Below are 27,499 nucleotides of genomic sequence, written 5' to 3' on the forward strand. Positions count from 1 at the left end.
CTATAGATCTGATGTGCAAGCTTTTCTGCTTTACTCTCCCAATTTCAAGTGGGAAAAAGGCCAGTTGTGATTTTACATGTGTGTATTCGTGGACATGTTTTGGTAATGAGAGGAGTTTAAATTGTGCCAAAGTCAAGTTTTCTCCCCTCCAAGCAGTTCTGTAATTAAAAAGCGCCAAACACCAAAAGTGTACAGGAAATACAGGTATTCTTTTTCCCATTTAAAAAGAAAAAAATGCTAAAGCAGATATTAGCATTACATTATCAAGAGTAATAAAAATAACTAGATAGCAGTTTGACCTTCATGGTGATAAATGACAGGTTCATTATGAACTGGTGACCACAGAATCACCGGGACTCTTGAAAATGAAAAGAAAAGTTATTACAACAGGTATAAACCAGGACCATCCTGGGTCAACTGGGACATACAGTCACCCTTCTAATGAGAGACAACACCAATCTATCATAATTTACTCAGTACAAGGAGGCCTCAAGCAGAATCCCAGGTTAAAATGTGTGACTGAATTTTGAAGATTGAGTGAAGTCTCAAAAAAAATAGAAGCACCTTCCTTGGTTACTTTAAAGTAGTTTCTATATTCTCCTCCAGACTGAAATAAAAATTTAAAAACATGAGCAAGTCTGAATTCATTTATAGCTGTGTGAGAGCACTAGACACACTTTACCAGGTCTGAAATGTATTGCTGACAATGGCATTGAAGACAAGGCAATCGCCGATGGTAGATGGTCCTTGGAACTTAAACATGTCCACAGACTTCAGAAGTGGATGTGCTCAACAGAGGAGGCTGAGAAAACGAAGAGAAGGAATGAGACAAGAAATGGATCATCCTCCAAAATTTTTTCAAGAAATGTTGATTCGCTTAACAGGCACAAAAGACCAGTGTTCAAGGGGTTTTGTAAGTGAACATCTTTTAACTCTAGGGAAGGAAATGGCTGGATCGTGTGAGTTGGGAGTGGTTCTGTACACCACCTGCAAATATTTGAGGAAATACCATGTCCCTGAGCTGAGGGGTCTTTACCAAGATGCTGGTGCTTCTGCTCCTGTGGTGACAGTCCTGCCCTTGTTTTGTTCCCCATGGAAGTCCCTCTGAGAAACTATGTCTTTCTTTCTAATTTGAGGGTTATGTTCATCCCAGCAGGCAGCTCATGACTACAGTCACAGGAAGCGGCGAACTCCCAGGGTGGAGGAGGGCACCATGAAGAGCACCACCGGCTGCTGCCACGCACACCAGGTCAGTTATGTGACACACCCACACAGCAAAGGGCTCACTCTCCCTCACGGAGACATCACCTAGACTGCTGCACAGAGTCTGAAAGTCTACAGGTACACACTTTACAATTTTTGCCTGTGTGAACTTGGAAATATCTATAAAGAATATTTAATCTCAGAAAGTCACTTCCACTGTTTTCTACATTTTAGATTCCCACTGTAGTCTTTTAATTACTCTACAGAATCATGCTAACACTCAGTGAAGAGATTCTGCCATAGTTAATTGTGTTGTAGGCTTTTACAACAGAACAGGCTCAAATGCTTTATTGTCATTAAGGATGACAATCTCATTTTAAAAACAAGCTCTCTTTTATTTGTGCATAATTTATAGGGAGGATAACTACAGGCTTCTAACTATAGTTATAACTATAGGTGCATTGATAAAATTCTTGTAGTTTGGGGGAAATAAAATCATAACAGTTTTCAGTGGTTACAAAACTTGCCAGAAGGGCAAATCTTGTTCAGATGCATTTTCAGAGGACACAGGTTCTTTAAAGCTACTCAATTACCTACATGTTCTGCTAAGAATACAATAAGCTTTTTGAAGCTGAGACACATTCTTCCAAGTTGGTTCTTTTCTCCTCTTTTCGTTCAGTTAATCCTTTGGCCACATTGACTCTAACAAATCTTCGAAGGTCTAACTGTAAACTGCCTTCTCAGATGTTGGTAACGATGGCTTTTCAGTGTCAAGGCTGTCTTCTATTCCTACTCTGCACCTGTGGATACTTTGTCATAACCGTCATCACAAGGAGGTGCAATGCCACAAGGTCAACATTCCTAATTCAGAGTAAAGTATGGGAACTGTCATTTCATTTTTATTTTTTAATCAAGAACTTAACGATTCATCTTCAAATGAAAGGACAGTTTAATCTGATAGTAAACAGGTAAATGACTTATAATTTTCTCACTTTGATAAGGACAACACTGTCCTCTCCTTGTCTCCCTGATCTGCCCAATAACTAGGTCTCAAGCCCTTTCCACTTGCCCCACTGGTCCTGACATTACACGCCATGAAGTTAAAACCAAGCACCTTGCAGAAATAGCCACCGTTTCCATCCAAGCCATAATCTGGCCACCAGATGTATTTCCATGATGGTTTGCATGGGGTGGGAGGACAAGTTCAAAGTGCCCCTGATGGAGACCGCCCTTTCCTCTTTGCCACAGCTGAGATCTGGAAGGTAGACGTGAGCATCAGTGCTGGCGGGTTAGTTCACCACAGGACCAGACATGCACAGCCTCTCCGTCCCAGCAGCACTCTGAAATCCTGAGATTTTAGAAAAATTATATTATTCCCAAAGACTTAAAACTCCTAATGAAATAAATAGGTTGTATTCTACAAAGTGACTTCACCCAAATGGTGGATATTTACAGTGTTTTGGGTGACAGGTCAGAAAGGGCCTCTTTAAGAAGGTATTCCAACCTACCAGGTCCTGGTAGGTTGGAATTTTGATTAAACATGATTAAACTTAAACTTGAGTTGTTTGGGGTGGAAGAGGAAAAGGTCAGGGCAAGAAGGCGCAGAAAGAAATTTGGCGATCGATGGGTATGTTGTAATCTCGACTGGGGTGCTGGCTTCATGGGTGTGTACGTGTCTCAAAACTTACCAAACTGTATTGGGGCAATCACTTTGTAAGGTATACAAATATCTAATCACTATGTTGTGCACCTGAAACTAATATATTTTATATCCACTGTAATTGAAAATACAAATTTAAAAACAACAAAAAGTCTATCAACTTATCAATAAAGTTGTTAAAAATAAAGAACCTGGAGCTATACGGGGCCACAGACATGGAGAATATAGAATAGTGCTCCACGTTGTCTGAGCTTCAGAACAGAGCCTGGCTCCCGGGCTGCTGTGTTGTAATGAACATGGTCACCAACAGAGAAGACACAGTAGGTGGTCCACCTCAGGGTCCTTGTGCTTCTTTTGAATCATATCTGCTGCATTGACTGGCAAATTGGTTTTTACTCTCACCAATGGAGGAACCATTTACTTCATCTGCAAAGCAGTAAATGTGTTCACTTTTGGTCCCTGCATCACCAAGTGCATCACCAACGAGGCTTAAATCTCACTTGCTGTTGCTGAGGCGGTGGGGAAGACTTCCCAACCACGGGGTACCACCGGCCCTGGTGAGCCAGTCAGAGGCAGAGCCGAGCTCGCAGTGTGAGGGCATAGATGTGCCTGGCTGTTGTTGGGAACCGGGATTGAAGCTATTCTTGGCACAGTCACACCTGACTAAGCAGGGAAGAGTGGTTACAGAGACTGTTTAACCCCATTTCCTAATGGAATTTTGAAATTTACAATTAATTGATGGTCTTATTCTTTTATTTTTTCCCCTTCATTCCACTGATCATTTCATTCACCTGCTCAAAAACATGTTCAAAACTTCCCATTGCCCTTGTATAAAATCCTTCCCATTGCCCTAAGCCCTTCCTTCCTGGTCTGGTTTACGTCTACCTCTCCACCCACAGCTGTCTGATTACCGCCAGCGCCTCTCTTTCCTCCATTATATTCTCTCTCCCAGTTCCTCCCTCTTTGTTCCAGCCACTGTGCCTCTTTTCTGTTCATGCAACTAAATGTTACCTTCAACATCAGGGCATTTGCACACCGGGTCCCTCTTTCAGTAGCAACTGTCCTAGCCGCCACCACCACCACCTCCTTTCACTTACCTCCTGTTCTCTCTTGGCTTATCCCAGACATGATGCTCTCAGGAAAGCCATCCCTGACCTCCACAGCTAATCCCCACCTTTAACAAGCTCTTACACATCCCTGTCTTCTACAGTTACAGTTTCCTGTTTATCTGTGTGATATTTGATTGTCTGCCCCACCAGATCCTAAGCTCCTTCGAGCAAACAAAGACTGATTTTTTTTCATTCTAAGAGAATTCCTGAGTATGGGTGCTCAGTAAATATTTATTGAATGAAGAGCTGAATAAACTTAACTTGGCCAATTTATTCTACATTCATAGTCTTTGTTATCAACAGAATATTTTTAAGTAACAAAATAATTGGACTGAATTATACTTCTGTCTGCTGTTTACGAGCGTTCCACTGCTCCCCGTTTTCACTTAAACGGGATTATAGACGCTTCAATTTTCCCCCCAAGTGGGGGGGGGCATGGAATAGTGTCTCCTGTTGATTATAATTTGCATTTCCTTGATTAATAACAAGGTCTGACATCTTTTCAATGTGCATTACATTTTCTTGTTGCCTCTTAATGAAATGGCTATGGCACTTGCTTCCCGTGTTACTTTTCTCGTATTCCTTTTATCTTCTACTTCTGGAACTTGGATTTGATGCTCGTTAGATTTCTTACCCCAGTCTCTATGTCTCCTAACCTCTTTCACATAGTTGCCTTTCTTTGCCTGTCCATCCGCATTCTTGATAAGTCCTTCAGATCTATATTCCAGTCTGCAGCCTTCACTGTTTAATTCATTCATTGAGTTTTACATTTTAATGATCACTTGTTGTTTTTGTATAGAAATTCTGTTTCTTTGTCAAATCTTCTAGGTCATTTTCTTGTTCCTCTAAAATACTTTTTATATTCTATTATTTCTTAAAATATCTTAATATACTTCTTTCACATTCTTTATATGATAAATTCAATGTCTGTAGTTTTCGTGGGGCCTCATGCCATTGTCTGGTGCTTTGTCTGGATTTCGGTGACTTATTTATTTTTGACTTGTATGATTTTTGACTAGGAGCTCATACTCCTTGAACCTTTATCTGTGGGAACTCCTGAGAGCTGGGTTTAAAGTCATCTCTGAGCAGAGGCTGTGCCTGTGTGGCTGCAGAGCAGCTGCAGGACAGCTGTAGGTACCACAACACAATACCATTTCACACTCGGCCTGTTTCAGGCAAAACAAGTAATGTGAATTCTGACACCAATTCTGCAAGAGAATGTGCTTCTGGTTGAATTCGCGAAAGAAAATAGCCCTTTTTTGCACCTAGATCAAGACTGAGACAGGGAAGCATCCGTAATGGCTCTCCAGAGTTGTGATTTTTCCAGTTGACTCATTGAGGGCACCACCTTTCGGAGGCTGGAGCTCCAGGTAAGATTCCCTGATCCAACCCTCCACCTAACACGGGTCCTGGCTTGGCCTCCGAGCCCTGGCACGCCTGTTCAAACACAAGCCTGGGGTCTTGCACTTACAGGGTCCTCCCAAAGCAAGTGCCAGTCAGTTCTTGTGTCTCCTTACACTGCTGTGCTTGTGCTTGCTGATTATTTCTTGACTTGGAAGTTTTCTCCCATTTTTCTGCCAGCTGAGATGTGTTTGCAAAGATGTTTGTAAATATTTTACCCAGAAATTTTAGTTTTCTCCAGACACCAAGTCCACCATATTGCAGCAATCAGAACTGGATCGTTTCCTAAGGTGATGTTTAAAAGGCGTATGAAATCTGAAACCCTTCCCAACTTCTCTTTCTCTTTTTTGATTACTGATCTTATTAAATAAGGCCCCATATAAACATCCAAATCTAGTATTGATGGAGGTATCTTCGGGTTAATTTTTCTTACTCAAATGGTACATTTTTGTTCTAAGTAAATATAAACTACTTCTAAAATATGTTGCTAAATGAAAAAGAGAAAGGTGTATAATTGAGTACCAAGCTACGAGGATGTGCCAGTGTGTGCTGTGCATGTGTGACTGGCTCTCTCCATGGAGGGGAGCGGTGTAATGGGGAAGACACAGATGGGAGGAAAATTCACCTTCTCTCTAAATGCTCTCTTGTACCCTTTGACTTTTTCACCCTGCACATGTGTACCACCTATTTTCACACAATTGAAAAATAATTATAAAATAAAAAAATTAATTGAGAGAGGGCCTTATAATGTGAGAGATGTTGTAAACACTCAAATATAAGACAATTCCTTCTTTTCTGAGGAACAACTTTTAAAAATCTACTCAGTTCCTATAAAGACACACATGGTATACACTGGGACAAGGAAATGCGTACTAGGGCCAGGCATATGTACATAGGCATCAGCTACGACGTCTATGCAGAAATATACTGAGTATAAGTGACTTCAGTGCAAAAGCATGCCTATTTCCAGGTAATTACCAATCAATGGAGAAATAGGGCTCTCCCAGGTTCAAGGACTCTAGTGCTGGCTGTGTGCACAGGTTAAGTAGAGTAAACAGACTTCATCATTTGTGCAGGCTTCCAAATACAGGCATACTCTCCCAGTGTTCTGTTTCAACACTTGCATTTTAGATGTTCATTAAGTACTGTGTCATCGTTCTACTCGGACAATTTTACTTTCATTCCATATTTTCAGGTCATTCTAGCCCTAGTTTTATTTCCCATATCAGAAAGAGTCAACACAGGACAATGCTCATAGATTTGATTTCTTACTAAAGTGTATTATAATGAAAATGCTCCAAATCTTTAAAAAGATTTAAGTTTTTCCCTTCATGCCTGGCTTCCACATACCAGTGGTATAAGAGCACATTCCAAAACAGTATTGCTTTTACATAATCCAATTTCATTTTCCTCCTTTTCTTCGGAAAGAGTATGATTTAGATTCAACTTTCTCATTGTTCTAATGCTATGCTTTCAATAATACAACATCTTGAAAGGATTCCAGTCTTTTATGTCTGATCTTACAACCAATATAAAACCCTGGTTTTTTAAAAAACATAGTTCAGTAACAAAGATGATCCAGCTGTCTTCCTTTTGAACATTATGTTCTATCCAAAACAAACTCCATTAGATCCACAGGGCAGCAGGTGGACAAGCCATGTACTCTATGGCAACTTCAAGTTCTAGGGTCTGCCTCTTAGTACATACTTGAGAAAAATTGGTTTAAGTTCTGTGGTACTGTTGGTGGTATGAAAGCTAATAACATTTCTAAAAAGAAAATCAAATCAGTGAAGTTAGGTAAAAGTACTGTGCAAAGGAGTGTAGAATAACCTATTTTAGGGTGGATTAGATGAGCTAGAAAAAGACATAAATATCTATAATTCTAAATTGAACCAGATATATTGATCTCATCTGCCCAATTTCCTAACCAACTGAAACTAAAGTCAATTGTAATCATTCTACCTCTACATTTGAATGACTGTAGCATGTGCCTGTTATTAATTAATTCAGCATGTCTCTAGTACTCAAAGCACTGTTGGTGTTGTAGAGACAGGTGGGGAAAATTGTCTGCTGCTGATTTTGTTTATTAGAACAACTTGCATGCTACCAGGAGAAGCCAACATAGCCAAGTTCACCTGGCTCACACGGCAAGTGAAGGAGGCTCCGGTCACCAGGCCTCGTGACTCTTCCCAATAAATGGACACTAGTGAGAAAGGCCGGAGTAGCAGAAATCACTGTCAATTTCTCCCAAGACAAAGAAATAACGAGTTCCAGGTGTTTTAAGTGTAGGTTTGATAATAAGTATCTCTTTCTCTTATATCAGCCTCTCCCGCAACAATGATCAGCCATAATCAGCCTGTAACCATGACCAATTATTTCCTGTCCTGAAAAATAAGGCCTTCTGACCCTGAGAGCCCCCTCTGGGTCCAGGCTGTTTTTTCCACCCTTTAGAGCTAAGTTCCTTGAAAGGATGGATCGTCTTCAACTCTTGCTTCTCTTCTACCCGTGACTGGGGACCTCTCAAATAACAGCAGCAATAATAATAGCATTTCCACATGCCTGATACTGCTCTCAAGAATCTATCTATATTAATTTATTTAATCCTCACCCAAACCTATCACATAAACACTTCTGTTGTTCCCATTTGCAGTTCTTATTGTTTATCTGTAATCTTGCCTCAGTCAGCTGGGAAAAACAGAGCCAAGTCAGTGGTTTGAGCATGGGCAACAAGTACTGAGATAAGAAAATGAAAAGAGCAATTTCCTGCTGGCCAGGGACCACTGGCTGCAAGAGGAAAGTAGGTGAGTCAATGAGGAGGCCAACATCTATCGATGCAGCCTTATGAGTACACAAATCACAGGAGGAAGTGGCTAGGTTGGCCGTGGGCACCTTGGGGGGAGTGGGCCAACAGAAAGGCCCCTGCTTCCTGTGGAGCTGAGTCAGAGGCCAGACCAGAGCAGGCCCCACCTCCGACGGCTGGCCTTTAGGAAAACAGCATGAGAAAGTTCAGTGTCTGTCAAATGGCCGGCTCTATGGTCGGATATTTCTCACCGGTTTGAAGGACACTTTCAGATCGAGTTTGATGCCCAGTTTCCCCTGAAAGCAGAGGTTCTGAAATAGCTCAGCTGCTGTAAGAACTGTGACGCCCCTCCATGTTCCTCACCCTCTGCATCGACTGCAAAGAACCACATTCAGGCGGGGGCTGGTGGCTCTGCTTCCTTCAACACCCACTGCACCCTAATAAATGCACTTTCACAGAGCCTAGAGTTAAAAGTGTTTAATGTGGCAGGTGAATATGACATAGAGGTTATAGGAAGCTCCTTACATCCCTTTTATTTCTTTACCTAATACAGGTTCATCAGAGTGCTTCCCTTCTAATACCTATTTATTGCACTTCCACTTCCACTAACCACACTCTTGCCGAAGTCAACAATGAACTTCCCTATTCTCGACTCAGCGGAAAGTTTTTATTCCTCACCTCCTGGAACACAGCTGATCGCCCATTTCTTCATGTTGCTCTACTCCCTTGACTTTCAACACCACTCTTTCCAGCTCTCCTTCACCCCTCTTTTGTAGATTCACCCTCCTCCTCTAACTGTCTCTTAGATGGCCAATGTCTGCAGGTTCCATTCTTGGCCTACCCTCCTTGTGGCCCCATGAGCCCTCATGGGGTGACTTCAGGTACTATCTTCATTTGAATTAACATCTATAAACCACTGTTTCTCAAACTTAATCTCTCCAGACCTGGTCTCACCACAGGCTTGTCAGATTAAACCAAACTCATTATCCACCTCATCAAAACTACCCCCTCCCTGCCTCATATTCATGATCTTGTGCATGACAACACCATCAATTAACCAATTGCTCACAACAGAAACCTGAGCATTATCCTAGACTCCTTCTTGTTCCTCACCCACTTCCCCACATCAGTGACCCTACTTTGCTGATTTTACCTCTTGCATGTGGTTTTTTTTACTCATTCACTCCTCTCTGTCCCCACTAGGACTGTCTGGTACAGCCACTCCTCATGTCTTGCCTGGTCTCTAGCCCTCCAGTCTCACCTCTTCAGAGTGATGATATCAAGTGCAAGCCTAATGATGCAACAACCCTGCTGAAACCCTGCACTGGTCCTCATCAAGGACAGAGGAAGGTCAAGCTTCTTAGCATGGTCTGAGGGAGCCTTTATGACAGAGTTCTATCTTGTTATGTCCGCCTCCTTCCACCTTGAATTTCCTCCCTAGTTCTCTTGTTCTTGTTCTCTTGTTCTCATGGTTCAGCTATCTGATTAATTCATCAAAATGCATTTAAAATATATTTTAGTACTGAGGTCATCTTTACAAAAGGAGACTCACTCTCCTCAGCACAGCAGTTAAAAGACGAAGTCTTCAATTTGTTAAAAATAACTTGGTAATGAGCATTGTGTTTAGAAGGTCATCAGTGAGTAGAAGCATTGGAAAACCATGTTTCCAAATCAGTGTTGTGTGTGGGGTGGTCCCCCGGGACCATGATGATGTCACGTGGGAGAGACGAAAGCCCTCAGATGTCAGGGCCTCCTGCCTCTGCCTTTCCTCTCCCCTCTGGCCTTTGTTGGAGTGCACTCTTCTTCCTTCTCCTTTTTTCACGTTCTTATCCTGACCCTTCCTTGTCTTCTTTCCTTCTTCGTTTTCTTGTTTCTGCCTCAGGACCCAAGGGGAGAGAGCTGTACCTTCTGTGAGGCCCTTTGCTCTCCTGGTAGTGGAGAGTGAGAGGGGCTCAGGCTGGACCACTCAGGTCCTCCCCTCACACACTTTGCTCTCCACCAAGGTTATCTCCTCTGGGGCTGCAGGAGATGGGGCAGGCAGGAAGGGCAGGTGAGGGGTACGGGGGGCCTCCTTTCCCAGCCATTTTGGCCCCACGAGGTCTCAAAGAGCACAGGAAATCACTGTCAAAGAAGTGAGACACTTTGGCTCATCTTCAGTGTTACTGTTAGAAGAGCAATAGGAGTAGAATCTTATCACTTCCATTCATATCCACTGTAATCTCTAGCTAGGTTCTCATTAGTCAGAGTTTCCATTTCCTCCTCTGCCGAGATTATAAGCAGCCCATATAAAATAACAGGTGAGAAACTGCTTGGTAAACTGGGAAACATCAGATCACCGTATGGCGTTGCCATTTCTTCATTCATCTGTCATTACTGAGCACGTGCTGACTGACAGGGACTGCCCCGTCCCCACTGCCCTCCTTTCACATCTCTGCCACCAAGATCCCCAGATTCGAAGAGGTCGTAGGTGTCAGCAGTTCTGCTCTGGACGGCCAGCCCCTTCTTTCTTCAGCTACTAGGTTTGTTGGAATAGATTTCTAGCATCGCCAGGACTCGACTGTAAGACTATGGTGAGAATAAGTGGCCCTTAGAAAGGACCTCTTCACCTATCCTAATAATGTAACTCAAGTTCCTATAAGTAGATTTACTGACCGTCACACTTGCAACTTTCTTTCATCAGGTTTTTAAAGGTATCTTCATGTTGTGATTGAACTTTTCTCCTCTCGGAAGCCAGATTATGTTCTATATAGTCTTGTTCAGATAGAAGTGTGACTGGTTTTAAATGAATCTAGAGAAAAAAATTATCTTTCATTGCCTTCCTAAAGCCCAACATGAATTTTGCAAAAAAAAAGATAATATGCTACATTATTTTCTAACTCAAAATAAGTAAACTATCTACAGGTGTTTTCACACAAATTTAATTTTAACTAAAATTATTCCTTAAAATACTTTTAAACTAAAAAAAATCATATAGATAATTATTTCTTTGTATAAGACAATATGTGATTTAAACAGTTTTTCAAATATTAATTTTCTTTGATTATTAAAATTTCCAACAGAATACAAAATAAGAAATTCTTCAAATTAATGAATGGGGAGATATATTTCTGATGCTACTGAATTCTTACCCAGAAATTTTTCTGCCTTTTCTAAAAGTAAGACATCAAAAGGACAGCATAAAGCTGTGTTAGAGCAACCTATCATGTACTAAGAGATACTCCCAATGTGGAAATTTCATCACATGATAAACACATAAGCAAACTGAAAGAATCAATGTGTTGGAATCACGCTTTAAACAACCCCTAGGAACCTGGAAATATGATGCAGTAGAACCAAGGGATGGAGCTCCTTCAGCAAAGCCTGCCTGCTGACCTGTGTGTATCAGGAAGAGGCACCGTGCAGCTGGACTGGGGTAGCTCCATGCTTATTTCCGGGATGCCAAAGGCTGGTGCTAAGCCTTAGCCAAGATAAGGGTGAATTAGCTAGTGATTTATAATATGCTGCCTTAAGTCTAAAATTCCCCATCGACTGCCTTGTCTAATGTGTTGAGGAATGTATAGACTAATAGTTTGCACTGGTTTAACTGCTTACACAGACTTCTTTTAGTTGTGTGACCAAGGGAGTTGCTCGTGGCAAACTAATGCCTTGGTTTTCCAATCTGTAGATAAAGTGTATTCTGTGTGACTGAAGAGAAGCCCAAGAGCAATGCCTGGCAGTCTTAAACCTCCCTGATGTTTGTCTGTGATTTCCTTCTCCATTAGCGAACACGCAGTCTTGTCCAAAACACCTATGGAGACATTGGTTCCTGCTGAAAGGTCCTGGAGATTTGGTCCTGTCCAAAACAGCCATGCTTAGAAAATGTCCCTGGGTTCAAAGAGCCTATAATGTTTTTTAGACTTGGTTTACAGGGTTAGTAAATTAAAAATACTCTCATGTTTTATTAGTCCAATGATTGAGTAGTAGCTGTATTGGCAATAATAACCCTTCTTGCCTTGGTAGCCGAGCTGGTCATGGCACAAATATTAAGGAGGTTATCACATGGACCAAATGTCTCTTTTAGTGGATGCTTTGAAAAGGACCAAACGTCCTACAAGTTCCTTCTGCTGTACTGCCTCCAGGTAGCTTGGGTAGGCTTTGCACAAGCAGATTCTGTGGAGTCTTGTGAGTTCCTCAGTGATGTGGCCTGTGCAATGATTGAACTAAACCTAGTCAATCATTGCACAGCCTGTCCTGGAATAAACTAACTTTGGACAGAGATCCAGGTAGGCCTATCTCCCCAAACCAAACCACTGATTTTTCATGGCTGTCTTTATGATGTGCCGAACAAGAATGTTCAGCTGAACAAGCTTTTTTGATTGAACAAGAATGCTACCAAGGGGAAAATAAGTTAGTTCAGGACACTGTGCTTTACATTAAAGGTTATCTGAGCCAATAACCACTCACAGCAGCACCGTAAGGTCCCTGACTTCCCAGAAATGCTTTCAGAAAAACAGTTCTTCAGTCTCAGCAGAGACTGAACTGTAGTGTAACTACTACACTCTTATTCCACGAGTCCCTGAAGCTGGAGTAAGAAGTTTAAAGCTGGAGGGAAATTGATGGCCCTTTTTTCCCCTTCATGTAAAGGAAGAGGGTGGTGATGTGGTCTCCTTTCTGTCACTTGCTCTCAGATCTTGGAACTCTGCCCACAACTCCACATTCTCCTATTTCCAAGAGCCTGAAGATTTATGGGGACTCCAGGGAAAAGAGTGGTCGGCAACATCTATCTCAACATCTTACATTTCAGTGAACATAGGATCCCTGGGATACTTTGTCAGAGTACAGATTCCAAGTTCTCGTATGAGTGATTCTAATTAAGTAGGTCAGGGGTATGACCCAGAAAGCTATATTTTAAGTAACATAATATCTTATGTGAACTTCAGTTTGAAAACCAATGCCTTTGGGCAATGTGAATTTGCTTGTGGCCTCTTTAATTTGGGTGGAGAGTAGAGAAAGTGTCCCAGTGGACAAACCTCCGCAGGGATGCCTGTTCCTTAGGCACCATGGTGGGTGAGCTCAGCCTGGCTCATCTCCATGCCTCCTTGCTCAAGTGAGGTGTATCTGGTGAGTGCAGCTCTGTTGTTATTTCTAATGAGTACAGTGGACACATAGTGTTGTCCCACCTCTAAAGTTTGAGGCAGTCTGAAAAGAACACATTGGCAGAGTGAGAAGCACTGCCTGTCACTTCAAAGTGGAGCTAGAAGAAGCCACTGTGCCCACCTCTGGAGCAATTCTTGCAGTGAAAGATTTAAATTCTAAATTGAATTATTACATTTAAAAATACTTAGACTAAATTGGGACCCTCCCTGAGGCACACTGACCCTAAAAAGGAAAGCCAAGGAATTATAATGAATTATAATTCATTATAATTTCCAGAAGACTATGGGCAAGCTGTTCTGGGCCAATGGCCAGGCAAGCCTACTGGGCACATATTGTACATCAGGCCAATGTGTTTCTTTTAAGGGTGTTTTTACCTCATATGCCCTGAAGCTTATTTCTAAACTTCAATAACTCAGCAACTTTGACATTCTTCTCCCTTCAGGTATAAAAAATGATTGGACCATAACATGCGACTGCTTACTAAATTGCTCTTGCTTTACAAAAATTTTTTAAACTCAATTCGGAGTTATATAACCCCAAAAGAAAAGAACTAAAACACTAAGCAATGTTTTCAAGAGACTGATAGGACTTTTAGATAATTTAAACCACAATATTTTTGTCCTCTTTCACAAACTGGCTAGGTTGTCTTTTTTCTAAATTACTTAACACTATGACACTACCACACAATGATAACTTTCATGATAAATATAAATGAATAACAAATCTTGGGAAAGAATTCTCCATGGTAAGTTGAATGTCCATTTTCCAATAATCATTCTGATTCAATTGTTAATATATCCTTCACACAAAAAATTTACCTTTTCATTCCCAACTGACTTGGCTACAAATGTACAGAAGGCCACATTTATAAGCTCCTCTGTGCCAGTAAGCATTTCTTGTACTGTGACCTTGATGCTGATCTAAATGAAAAGAAAATAAATAAGTACACTTTTAGCCATCCTAATAACAGATAAGACTATGGCATTCAAAATCAGTTATGTGACTTCTGGCCAAGATGGAGGCATAGGTAGACACACTTTGCCTCCTGGCACAACCAAAAGAAGGATGACAACAAATTAAAAAACTTAAGATAACCAGAAATGCCAGAAAATTGAACTGTATCAAAGTCCAACAACCAAGGAGTTAAAGAAACATTCATTCTCACTGGTAGGAGGGGCAGAGACGACAGCCAGGCAGAGAGGACACACAGCGAGGTGGTGGCTGGTGGTCCCACATTTGCATGCAGATAAACTGAGAAGAACAACTGAGGAGTGAGAGATCACACAACCTAGGGTTTCAGCAGAGGAAAAGAAAGCCTCGAAATCTCTGACTGTAAAAATCTGTGGGGGTTGCCATGGTGGGAGAAACTCCCAGACTCACAGGAGAGTTCATTGGAGAGACCCATGGGGTCCTAGAACATACACAAATCCACCCACCCAGGATTTAGCACCAGAAGGGCCCAAATTGCTTGTGGGTAGAGGGGGAAGTGACTGAAAGAAGGGTGAGAGCAGAGCAAGCAGCATTGTTCCCTCTCTGGCTCCTACCTCACATATAGTGCCACAACACAGTGACATGGGAGCCCTGCCCTGGTTAATACGTAAGGCTTTGCCCCTTACAATGTATCAGGTATGCTGAAATAAAGAAATATGGCCCCAATGAAAGAACACATCAAAACTCCAGAAACAGAACTAAGCAATGAAGAGATAGACAACCTATCAGATGCAGAGTTCAAAACACTGGTAATCAGGATGCTCACAGAAATGGTTGAGTATGGTCACAGAACACAGGAAGAAGTGAAGGCTAGGCAAAGTGAAATAAAGGAAAATATACAGGAAACCAACAGTGAAGGGAAGGAAATTGGAACTCAAATCAACAGTCTGGACCAGAAGGAAGAAATAAACATTCAACCAGAACAGAAGAAACGATAAACAAACAAACAAACAAACAAACAAGGAGAGGCTTAGGGACCTCCAGGACAACTTTAAACATTATAATATCCTAATCATAGGGCTGCCAGAAGGAGAAGAGGAAGAGCAAGAAAGTGAAAACTTATTTGAAATAAATAATGAAGGAAAATTTCTCCAATCTGGTGAAGGAAACAGACTTCCAGGAAGTCCAGGAAGCTCTTTGTCCCAAAGAAGTTGGATCCAAGGAAGCACACACCAAGGCACATCATAATTACATTACCCAAGATTAAAGATAAGAAGAGAATCTTAAAAACAGCAAGAGAAAAGGGGACGTTTACCTACAAAGGAGTTCCCATGAGACCTACATCCAAGATTACTCTATCTAGCAAACATATCACTTAGAATGAAAGGGCAGACAAGGTGCTTCCCAGACAAGGTAAAATTAAAGAAGTTCATCATCACCAAGCCCTTATTGTATGAAGAGTTAAAAAGGGATTTATCTAAGAAAAAGAAGGTCAAAAATATGAACAGTAAAATGACAACAAACTAACAACTATCAACAACTGAATCTAAACAAAAACAAAAACAAATGAAGCAAACAATAGAATAGGAACAAACTCACAGAAATTGAGATCACATGGAGAGTTATCAGTGGGGAGGGAAGGGGAGAGAATGGGGGGAAAAGATACAGTGAACAAGAAGCATAAATGACAGGGGAAAGTTAAGAATAGTATGGGAAATGGAGAAGCCAAAGAACTTATATGTACGACCCGTGGACATGAACTAAATGGGGGGGGTGGAACATGGGTGTGAAGGTGGATGCAGGGCATTGGGAATAAAGGGGAGAAAAAATGGGACAACTATATAATAGCTTTACCAATATATTTATAATGTACTTAAAAATACAAAATTCAGTTATGCACTTCACCATCCCTTTTTGTTTGTATTTTGAATAAAGTCAGCATTTTAATTTATTTTTAAGCAATACTGTTGTTTTAATTATGTTCTATAAAGTTAGAAACAGAACTTTTTTCTAATTATAGAAAGATATGTCTTTACCATGGAAAAGTTAGTAAATACAAAAATCAATAAATAATAAAATTGGAATCTATCCAAAGGAATAATCTCACCACTCAGACTAATAATTACTAACATTTAGGTGAATTTTCTTTTAGTTACATATACATGATATATATATATATGTGAAATATAAAATGTATATTATTTTCATATATAAAATATGACATATGTGTGTATACATGCACATTAAACAATCATACCATATTTATAGTTTTATATTATAATTTTTAAGTTGGTATTATGTGATACGCATTTTCTAATTTCATTATTAGCACCAACAGACAGAAGTAAAGAAAGGAGCCTCTTATCTTCATGCTTGTGCTGAATGCTCTAGTAACTTTTGCTTTGATGGTTATAACTTGTCCAACTGTAGTAAAAAAAATAATCTCAGTAATGCTGTTGCCAGTGAAAATAGGATTTTTTTTAGCATTTCAAGAAAAGAACTTCAAAGAGCATATGTGTGGTAAGATTTATGGGGGTGAAGGGAAATAATACACCCACAAGGATATAGAGGGCAGGCAGGCTCTAGTAGCAACATTCTCTAGGAATCCTGGAGATTCCTAATAATCTCCCATGTATTTTCTTGGTTCTCGGTAATGAGCAAGCTGTCACTGAAACCATCCTATCTACTTCCTGATTTTTCCCTGGCTTATGTTGGGCCCTCCTCCTAATCAATCTGTTTCCTAGACCTTCTAGGTTTCTGTGCCCTCATCCAATCCAATCCTTTTCCCAGGCTTGGCTCCTCCCCTTCATCTTGCCTTTTTGGCTTTTACTTCTGATATGCCTCAAAGTCAAAGCACCTACCCCTGCACTGTGGCAGACTCTGGCCAGCAGAGTCTGCGTGTTGTGACTGAAGACGAAAACAAATGTACAGATACAGCAGTTCTGTGGAGAAAAAGGGAAGGTGTGGTACTCTCTTAAGATGAGAGTCCTGTGGCCACTTCTCTAAAGTGAAGAGCACCTTGGCCACTCTCTCAAGGGGAGAGTGCACTGACCCTTACCTGGAAAGGCTTTCATTATTTTTCTCAGGTCTTACATTAAAGAAGGATTTATGATCTATTACATAGAGTATTGTTGTCTACATTTTAGGTACAATCAAGGAAATGGAAATAACAAATGCAGAAGGGAAGGTAACAAGCTGATTGGCTCCATCCTTGGGAAAATTCACACAGGCTTTGGAAAGTACCTTGAAGATAGACAATAAACATCTACTGTTTTAGACCAGGGTGAGGGAGTTTTAGCAAGAGCAAGCCGTAACAGTCTGTATGAATTTTCTAGGCCTGATTCCCAAGGGAAGACCCAATTTGAGGCTCTGGCTCCTGCCCACCACATCGCTCTTGTAGGTTTTCCATACGCAGCTGAGTCACATTTGCCAGATTTAAAACACATTGGTTCCCTACACGGCACGATGTTGGCTTCCAGTGTACCCGGCCAAAAATTTCTGCTGTGTCATCTGGTTTCTACTGCTCATGTTTTTATCTGCCCCTGCACCATCTTGGCTACTGGCTTCAAAGTAGAGACATTTCCTCCCCTGCTCCCAACTCCCCCCAACCCCCTGCCCCCAGCCATAATCTGGCACCAAGCCAGAAGTTTCCTGGGGAGACTTTTTTTTGCTCACTTCAAGGATTAAGTCCTAAAGGCAAAGGGTGCTTTGGTCTCCTGGAGTGTCTGAATGAGCCTGTAAACTGTATGGCTTCCTAGTAAATCAAGCTTGATGGGATGCTGTAACTTCCTAGTGGGGCAGGCCCGATATCTGATTCATCTTCCCAGCTTAAGCTTAATATTTGATTCTATTTGTTCCCTTCCTTTATTAATACTAAGAACCTATGCTAGCAATCCTAGCACACCTCATTTTATACTTAAAGATTTAGTTAAATGCATGTGCCATAGAGGAGTTTCACCTTATGCCTGTCCATGAAAAATTCAGGATAATGATAACAGAAAAAACAGCACTAAAAAAAGATGCCAATCATTCTGAACCACACATATGTTAGCTGACTACCTACATTTAAACAGAAGAGGTCCTTGGCAAAGACTATGTGCCAAACAAATTCTAAATTTGCAACAGATACTTTGATGATATTGTGCCTGTTGCCTTAAGAGAAGTTAAAAAAACACAAACCTATGCAATTGATCTTTATTTAAAAATATTAAGTAACAAATAACTGGTACATTTACACAATGGAGTACTACACAGCAGAAAGAAAGAAGGAGCTCCTACACTTCGTGATAGCATGGATGGAACTGGAGTGCATTATGCTAAGTGAAATAAGCCAGGTGGTAAAAGACAAATACCATATGATCTCACCTTTAAGTGGAACCTAATCAACAAAACAAGCGAGCAAAATAGAACCAGAGATATGGAAATAAGGAACAAACTAACAGTAACCAGGGGGGAGAGGGAGGGGGAGGGAAATAATGGGGCAAAGAAAGGGAAGGGTCATCAAGGAACATGTATAAAGGACCCATGGGCAAGGACAATGGGGAAGGGGGAGGATTGGATGTGGGAGATGGGGGTGATTAGGGCAGGGGAAAGTAACAAGGGAAATGAGGACAACTGTAATTGCACAACAATAAAAAAAGGAAAAAAGAACACTAGATGAATAAAATAAAATGTTAGTTAACAAATAAATGAATAAACATACAAAGAAGCAGATCCTGAAGTTGATCAGCTTCACTAGGTTTACAGGGGGCCTCAGTGCTGCTAGGTGGTCCATTCACTCCTCATCATTACTGGAATTCTAGTCGTATAGCCCAAAGCTGTTCGGGTCTCTCAGTCACCTGTGATTCCTTCCCCCAAGCAGAAGGTAGGTTCTACCCTAGATAAGCCTCCTCAATTTTTCTCCTTTACTTTCAAAGGTGAACGACATTCTCATTGTTCTCACTCTTCTGTGACAGAGGAAGAAAGATCTCTTCCAGACCCCTTCCTTCACCTGCCCCCTTGATCCCATCCCACCATCAGCTGGCTTAGTCCACACTTTCCTCCGCTGTATCCTCACTCTCCACCTGTCCCTGACTCCTTGACAATCTATAAAAATGCTTATCCTTTCTAAAATCCTTCTCTCAATCCTATTCTATCACAAGGCTTTTCTGGTTTCCTCCATATTCAAACTTCCTGAAATAATCTTTTCTTTTTCTAATATATCTAACAAATGTTTATGGAGTTATGACCTCAGTAAGCTCAGTAGGCATTAAGCTAAGATATCAAGACACATAATTAATGACATCAATTAATTGATGGCCTCCTGTGGGACACCAGTTGTCCACAGACGAAGTGCAATGCTATGTGATCTTTTTTTGCGGGGGGAAGGATCAAGTATTGCAAAGGAACCCAAAAGAAATGACTAATTTGAAAAGTCAGTTAAGAAGCCACGAAGAGGAGACATTTGAGATGGGTCTTCAAAGATGAGGATTTCCCCAGGTGTAGCAGTTTGGGACATTCATCTCCCACTCAATTCTCGGCTGCTATAATGCAGCTATTGCCTCTACATCTCACCCCTGAGCTCTCCACAGTCCCTGCCTAACAGCCAGACCCATTCATTTAACCACGCTCTTTCTTCTGGAAACTTTCTCCTGCCTTGGTTCCCAAAAACTCTTCTCATTTCATCCTCAGTTTCCTTCACTGATTTCTCTTCCTTCATCTGTCCCCTAAGTGTAAACATCGACTACATTTCTCTTTTGTCCTATTTTCTTCTCACTTCACTCTCTTCTTCTGTAATCTTATCATCTTTATAGAGATGACTTTTCTTGAGCCTCATTCTTGATACTCAGAGCCATATTTTCAGAGTCGCTTCTCTCAGCAGATTCAGCTAATAGTCATGGAGGCTTTACTAGGCTCAGCACTAGCTGCTTCCACGGACGTTACCTAATGTAACATCTTCCCCATATTTAGCACACACAAATCCAAACTAATTTTTTTTCCTTAAATGTGTTCCTCCTAGACTTCCCAGACCTCCAAGATCTGTTTGGTAAGGCTTTTATCAAAGACGTACAGCAATGGCACCAAGCAGAGTTAGAGTCCCTCCTCAAAGCTATCATAATACTTTGTCCTCAGATAGTACTGAAGTCTGATGTCTCCCTGCCTGTCAGACTTTAAGGAAGCAAAGTTTCTGCCTCTTTGTTAGTGAATTCTGCCCTGACTTTAAAAGCAGGGGAATCCTCCACTAAACCACACTACTGACACTGAATCCAAGTAATGAAATGACTAAAATCTCAACCAAATGAAACTAATTTCAAAGTTTTAATTTCACAGCATTGCATTCAAAGCCTTCTGCTACCCAACCGCCGTTTCCAGCTGGGCTATCATCCCTCTGCAGACCGGGTTTTGGTCGAGCACTCCCTGCTCCGTTCCACCCGGATGCTCAGGCTCTTATACACACCTCATCTTGTGAAGTCCTTTTCCTGTTCGCCAGAGGAAAAGCTATTTGACAATGTCTATTTGACATTATATGAATGAGTGTAATGCTGAGAGCTATTTCTCCATAAATTCAGGACCGAATCTATACTTAAGAATGTTTATTAACAGTAGGTCCTGCAATCCTGGCCTGGTGGCTTAGTGGGTTGGAGTAATGTCCCATAAACCAAAAAGTCACAAGTTCAATTCCCAGTAAGGGTACATGCCTGGCTTGCTGTTTTGGTCCCTGATTAGGGTGTGTATGAGAGGCAACCAACCAATGCTTTTATTCACATCTATGTTTCTCTCTCTCTCTTTCTCTCTCTGCCTCCCTCTCTAAAGATTAATAAGCATGTTCTTGGGTGAGGATAAAAAAAGTAGGTCCCGCAAATTTCTTTACTGATTTACTTTCGGTCGAATGTTATTTACTTTATTAATGAGTAGGTTACTGACGTAACATGAACAAGCTTATGTGTTGCAAATAAACCAATACACTCAGGAGAAAGGCGAGAAAGGGCCCTTCCAGTCTCCTCAAATTGTATGTCATCCACTGAGGCTGTAACACAGGAACCCCCAGCATGTTTCTCAGCTTCAAAAAAGTAGGTAAAAATATGCAGTGTTAGTAATGTTTGAATATCTCAGCATGGGGAAAAGGAAGAAAACTTAAGTGGCTTTATTTTAGTAATTCACCTTCTCATTCAATAAAAGACCACTGTGGCCACACTCTGAATGATCTGATTCGCAACAGGTGTATTTCTATTGCGTGGAAATTACTGCAGCTTCTTCTACATTTTAATTTATGTCATCTTTGATTTGAAGTTAAATACCAGTGCCCAGCATATCTAGTTATTCAAATAGCAACTTGAATTCAAATAGCAATTCAAATATCTACTTATTCAAATAGCAACAGTAAGTTGGTGCCAACTTGAAGTGTTTTGTTAGGTCCTGCCTTCCTTTTGTTTTAAAAACAATGCATCACAACTGTATCCATTATCTCACACAACCAGTGGCTGAATGTATTTAAGCCACTTAGCCAGTGTATGCATTGAACGTGTGGGAGCCCCTGAGATCAAAACCGCAAATCCGGGCATCAGGGAAATGCAGCAGGTATTTAGTCAACAGTTAGTACTTTTTCTTACCAAATTCATTATGCACTAATTATGTTCGAGGAAGAGAGTATTGATTAGGGTGGAGAGAGACGAGGGGGGAGCTCCACTTATTTCCATGTCCCATGTCTGCATTTAATTTTTTGAGATATTTCGATTGTTGGTTTTACAAGTACTTTATGTAAAAGTATCAGATTTTATTCTCTCTGGGAAAAATTTTGACAGATGCTTCTGCCAGAATTTGATTTTGAGGAATAGTCAGTTAAAATCCAAACAGGTTGCATTTGCTTTTTAAGAACTTTTAACCCTATTTTAGTTTTGGAGACTTCACTCCTGATGCCACGTTATGAAAAAGAAACAGTAAATTATACCGAATTTGTATTCTTTGTGTGTACTGGATTTCTTTAACTGCAATATATATTTCCAGGTAAAGAGAGGTAAGAAAATCTTCTGGAGAGCAAGTGTTTAAAATACTCCTTCCTATAATCCAATTCTGTAGAAAACAGCACATTCTGGTTTTACTAGCTGGCAGTAACTCCCTGTTCTTCCAAACACACACACAGCAAACTGTGTTACCCGAAAAGGAACCACAGCAGAACACTGCGAGTGATGGAGTGAGGAGCATGGGTTTCCCAGCTGTGAAGTTTAATGAGAGGAAGAATGTGTAAAGGTATCAGACTCTAGAAATACAGGGGTGGGAAAAAGTAGGCTTGGAGTTATAATATAAATAAATGATATCATAACTAATAAATAAGAATACAAGAATAAACTGTGTTTTGTGTACTCACAACTGCAAACCTGCTTTTCCCTGCCTTGCACTTAAGGCAAAATCAGTTTAATTCTGTGTCTCAGACATTTGTCAAGTCCCCACTGACTTCTAGAGACTGAGCTGAATCAGTCCTATCTTTTAACAAGTCTCCCCCGTGGCGGAGATCCATAGTCAGCCACCTTTCAGTGCTTAAGATTTCCAGAGAACTAACAGAGCCTTGCAGATACGTGCTGTAGAACATCGACTGATGGGCGCCTAACAGACATTCATTCCAGTTACCTGACACAAGGGAATGGGATGTGGAGCTTATCAATCTATTCTTGTTAATAAAGTGTTACCATGTGCACCCACATGAGTTACCAATTTTGAATGATTTGGATGGTAATTAAAGTGCAATAACCAATAGAAGACTAAATTTTGATTGTATATATTGGGTATCTACTATGTATGTGGATCATTATATTAGATTGTACTAGGGACCAAGAAGAAACATAATTATAATAACAGTTACCATTTATTAAGCATTTATTACTGGCCAGGACTTGAGCTAAGAATTTATGAAAGTCTACTACATGAGGTTGGTACAATTATTAGTTGGTTTACAGATGAGGAAAGTTAGGCTTGGAAAGATTAAATACATTGTTCTAAACAGGGACTTTTAACTGCAGAAGCAACAGGAACTCAGAAAAGACCACCCAAGAAATGCTCCCTGGAGAGGAGCTGGGCTAAGTAGGGGCTTCAGGGCCTCAGTAGCCATGTATACATCACAGACTTTCAAGGGCCATTACACTGAAAAGAAAAAGAAAAATATGAGAAACCAACATAGGGCCACATTTTTATATGTGATGATATGTGACTGTTTTCTTTTCATAAGTATATCAGATGTGAATTCAGTAGCACCAACTTGTTCTGGCTCCTGATTTTGATGGTTGTTCGTACTGTACACCAGTAAAAGTGGAAACACTCTAAAACTACTTCTGATTCTCTGGGGAAACGGAGAGGAAAATTAGCAGACTGGTTACGTGGTTGTGAACCAGCTGTAGAGCCATAATTGATAAAAATTGTGGTACCTTCATTCATTCCTTTAACTAATTGAACAACTATGCTATGCCAGCCTCAATGTAAGGTGCTAAAAATATAAAACAGTCACGATCCCTGTTCTCATGGAGTCTAGTGGAAGAGCCAGGGATTAATTAAATAAGTAAACAATAGCAAAATTAATTAAGCGCTCTGAAGACGACATGGATTTTATGAGGGTAACTAAGGAACCAGACTTGGAAGGCTGGGCTGGGCGGTAGCCGTGCGGGCATAGCACAGTGGTTGGGATGAGAGATTTCCTTCACGTGACATTGACAGGACATGGCTCACAGGTTGACTAGGTGGAGGGGGGAGCAAGGTAAGAGTTACCAAGGATGGATGACTGCCAGATGTATGACCTGCATAACTGGATGGATTGGGTGCCATTCCTGAGAGAGTGAACAAACGCTGGAAAAGACTCGCAAGTGAAATAGGGTGGGAAAAGTGAGTCTGGGGTATTTCAAAATAGGAAATGGATATGGAGGGCGAAGAATGGCTCAAAATGGTTTCAAGCCTCTAGGCTTAAAGAACTAAAAGAAGAGTAGAGCTGATGACAGAGAAGAGTAGAGCTTATGCCAAAATGGTAGTGAGCTGATGACAGAGAAGAGTAGAGCTTATGCCAAAATGGTAGTGAATGTGTTTCACCTTCCTTTAAATTACTGAGAAGGCATTGGGAATGTCCTGTGGGCATGTCCTGGGGCCGCAACTGTCGCCATTGTTTGTCACTGCGCTGTGCCTGTACAGAAGTGCTGGTCAATGAGGAACTCTGGTTAGGAAAACGCCAGAAAACCTAGCTTTTGTGCTACTCCTATTGTATAAAGTCGCAGTGTGGTGGAGCACTGCCCTGCTTCATATTTAGCTACACCTTGGCTAAATAACGATGTCCCTTCCTTATGTGGTGCCTCTTCTCAGCATGGAGCGTCTAACACAGGCATTCTTCATGTTTCCAGGCTAACTTTATCATAGCGGTCTCTTTAATACTGTGTTGTTAGTAACATAACTGTGAAGGTCCAGGGTAACTGGTCATCTGTGGAATCATCCCACGGTCTGAGTTTCCAGAGCTGTAAAAGCACAGGGATTTTTGTGACAATTGCGGGAGGCAACTGTTTCTCCATGACAGGACAGGGGCACTAAGTGAGGTCACCTCAAAGTCACCACAAAACAAACAAGCAGGCAAAACAGAACCAGAGACACTGAACAAACTGACAGCGACCAGAGGGGAGGGGGAGAGGGACAATAGGGGAAGGAAGGGGATGGGTCTAGTCACAGAACTAGATTCCTGACAATGGACAATGGGGTGGGGACTGACTGAGGGAGGAGGAGTGTGGCAGGGGAGAGCAATGGGGGGGGGGGGAAATTGGGACAACTGTAATTGAACAATAAAAAAGTTACTTCAATATTCATATAATGTATTCAGTTGCCGTGGCAACAGGCATCATTATTATTAGCAACCTCAATGATTTCTATACTTGTTTCTCCTTCATGTGGATTAATTTTGTATTCATGTTCTCATTATGTTATTATAACCCACCTCAAATCCTGATAAAAAAACTATTAAGACAGAAACAAAACAAACCTATCAACAAACAGAAAACAAACAAACAGATTGGCATCAGATGTACGACTAAATTTTGCAGGTGGTTAACACACAGGGAATTAGAAACTAACTCTATTAACATTTATTGAGGAAAGCAGAGTTCTGTAATCATCTGAGTTTACTCTTGCCCTCTGTAACTTAAGGGTCCAGGACACATGATCTTTAAAGTCCCTTCCAGCTCTAATATTTTATCTTAACCTATTTTACTTGAAAAAGTACATTTGCTGAGTCTTCTAGGTGCCTTATGCAAAGTCTTCCTTTTAGAAATGAGATTTCTATTCCTGGAACCACCTGTCCATCTATTTATCCATCCATATCATCAGGAGGTTTTCATTTTATGCTTCCTAGTCCGGGAGAACTAGCTTTAGTTTACACGCTAATTGGCAAGGCAGGAAATAAACAGGAGAACAGATTAAAATGCAAAATAGTTACAGACAGTGCTAGGTAGTATCATGAGTGAAAAAATGGGTTCTATGGAGAGTAATCTCACAGGACGGTCTCATCCTAAACTTCTAACTGGGCAGTTCATGCCCCAGGTACCTCACTTCTCTAGTGAAAGATTTTAAGCCAATCCTGTCTAAATACCATTAGATGAACAACCATTGTTCTCGTGCATCTAAGGTTAACACACCTTTGAGATTCCAGAAGTAATATCCCTCGAAGGAAGTATGAACTCTCAAGAGAGCTCGTAATCTTAACTATCCTGCAATTCAATCCCTGCCTTGCTTTCTCCCATCTCCCTCACATCCCTTCTTTAATTTCAAATGAATAAAAGAAGCTGCGAAACTCTTACTGTCTGAAGCATTTGAAATCTTGCTTCTGGCATGTGTCGTCAGTTTGGCTCAAGTAAACTCTTGTAAATATTTATTCTCTACAGGTTTGTTTAGACGTTTCTTACCTTGACAGTATAAGCTGCCAAAAGCATTGCAATGAAATAGACAAAAGGGTGCAAATGGAAGCGTGGTTAGAAAAGATGTCTCTAAGGAAATGATATGTAAGCTGAGATACAATGCATGGGAAGGGCCAAGAGAAGAGCATAACGGTCAAGTCGAAATCAGGTGCAGAGGACCTGAGCGGAGACGAGTTAAGTGTGTGGTAGGCAACACACACTGAGTGCAGAAACAGATAGAAGTGAGTAACCCTCTATTTAACCCGACATTAAAGAGATTTGCAGAAATGTAAGCAATACTGCTCCTTTAAGTACATTTTTGTTATTGTTGAGAATATAGTCCTTTTTCAATAAAAATACGTAATAGGCTCATTCCTGTTCCTTTTATTTTTTAAAATGTTTTATTTATTTATTTATTTTTCGAGAGAAGGGAAGGGAGGGAGAAAGCGAGGGAGAGAAACACCAACGTGTGAGAGGGAAACATCGCCAGTTGCCTCTCTATCCAGACCAGGGCCGCAGCCCAGCCCTGTTACCCTGACGGGGAAGAACCAGTGACCTTTTCGGTTTACAGTACGAGGCCCAACCAGCTGAGCCACACCAGTCAGGGCCATTCCTGTTCCTTTTTAATGAATTGATTTTTTAATTTTTTGTATGTGGCAAATATAGATAAAAATAACCCATATAAACAAAAGCTCTGGGCGGGGGGGTCCTCATTTATTTAATAGGGTAAAGAAGTCCTAAGACTAAAATGTTTGGGACCTATTGGCCCAGGTAACTAACTCCCATTGTTGGATGAACTAGCTTAATCCTATGGTCCCGGCTGCACACAGCTCACAACTCAAACTATGCTCCTCTCTTCACTCACCCAGGGTCCGGGTCCTGGTCCGGGTCCTGGTCCTGGCGTGGCGGGGGCTGGGATGGGTTATCCACTATCCTCCTGAGTCCTGACCCCCCGCCATCCCGCTTCCCTGCCCTGCTCCTGGTTCCCAGACCCATTCTGTACCCGTTCCGGCCCCCTCCTTGACTGCCCCGGCCCCCCACGCTCCTACCCTCCAGGCAGGTGGTGGCGTGGATCCACTTGAGCAGCTGCCCCTCGCTGGGCTCGCCGCGGGAGTTGGCGTGCTCCGGCTGGACGGCCTGGCTCATGTGCGCCTTCCCGGCCCGGGCGCGCCGTGGCTGGGCCCAGCTCCAGCAGCCTCTCTGCGGAGTGCGCCAGGTTCGCCCCAGAACCGCCTGGATCTGAACCGCACCTGCGGCGCCGCTGCCCTGGCTGGGCTCCCGCTCCCTGCCCAGCCGGGCTGCTCGAGGTGAGCTTCATCTGCCCTCGAGATCGCCCGGAATAGGGCTAGGAGGGCGAAGGCACGCTCTCCTC

General features: G+C 41.5%; 1 protein-coding gene across 1 annotated transcript in view; it reads right to left on the bottom strand.

Moving 5' to 3' along the window:
• Window positions 1-27,289, bottom strand: part of ACOT12 (acyl-CoA thioesterase 12) — a 38,457-nt gene extending 11,168 nt beyond the window's left edge. Inside the window, 8 exon segments of the mRNA XM_037032228.1 lie at window positions 683-802; window positions 2,318-2,411; window positions 2,414-2,458; window positions 10,826-10,961; window positions 14,128-14,231; window positions 16,607-16,665; window positions 21,209-21,278; window positions 27,177-27,289. Coding sequence (XP_036888123.1) covers window positions 683-802; window positions 2,318-2,411; window positions 2,414-2,458; window positions 10,826-10,961; window positions 14,128-14,231; window positions 16,607-16,665; window positions 21,209-21,278; window positions 27,177-27,273 — 725 coding nt within the window. The 5' untranslated portion in view covers window positions 27,274-27,289.
• Between the last annotated feature and the right edge of the window lie 210 nt (window positions 27,290-27,499).

The sequence above is a fragment of the Sturnira hondurensis genome, unplaced genomic scaffold (assembly GCF_014824575.4).
Source record: "Sturnira hondurensis isolate 20B ecotype Veracruz unplaced genomic scaffold, ASM1482457v3 Scaffold0021354, whole genome shotgun sequence".
Lineage (NCBI taxonomy): Eukaryota > Metazoa > Chordata > Mammalia > Chiroptera > Phyllostomidae > Sturnira > Sturnira hondurensis.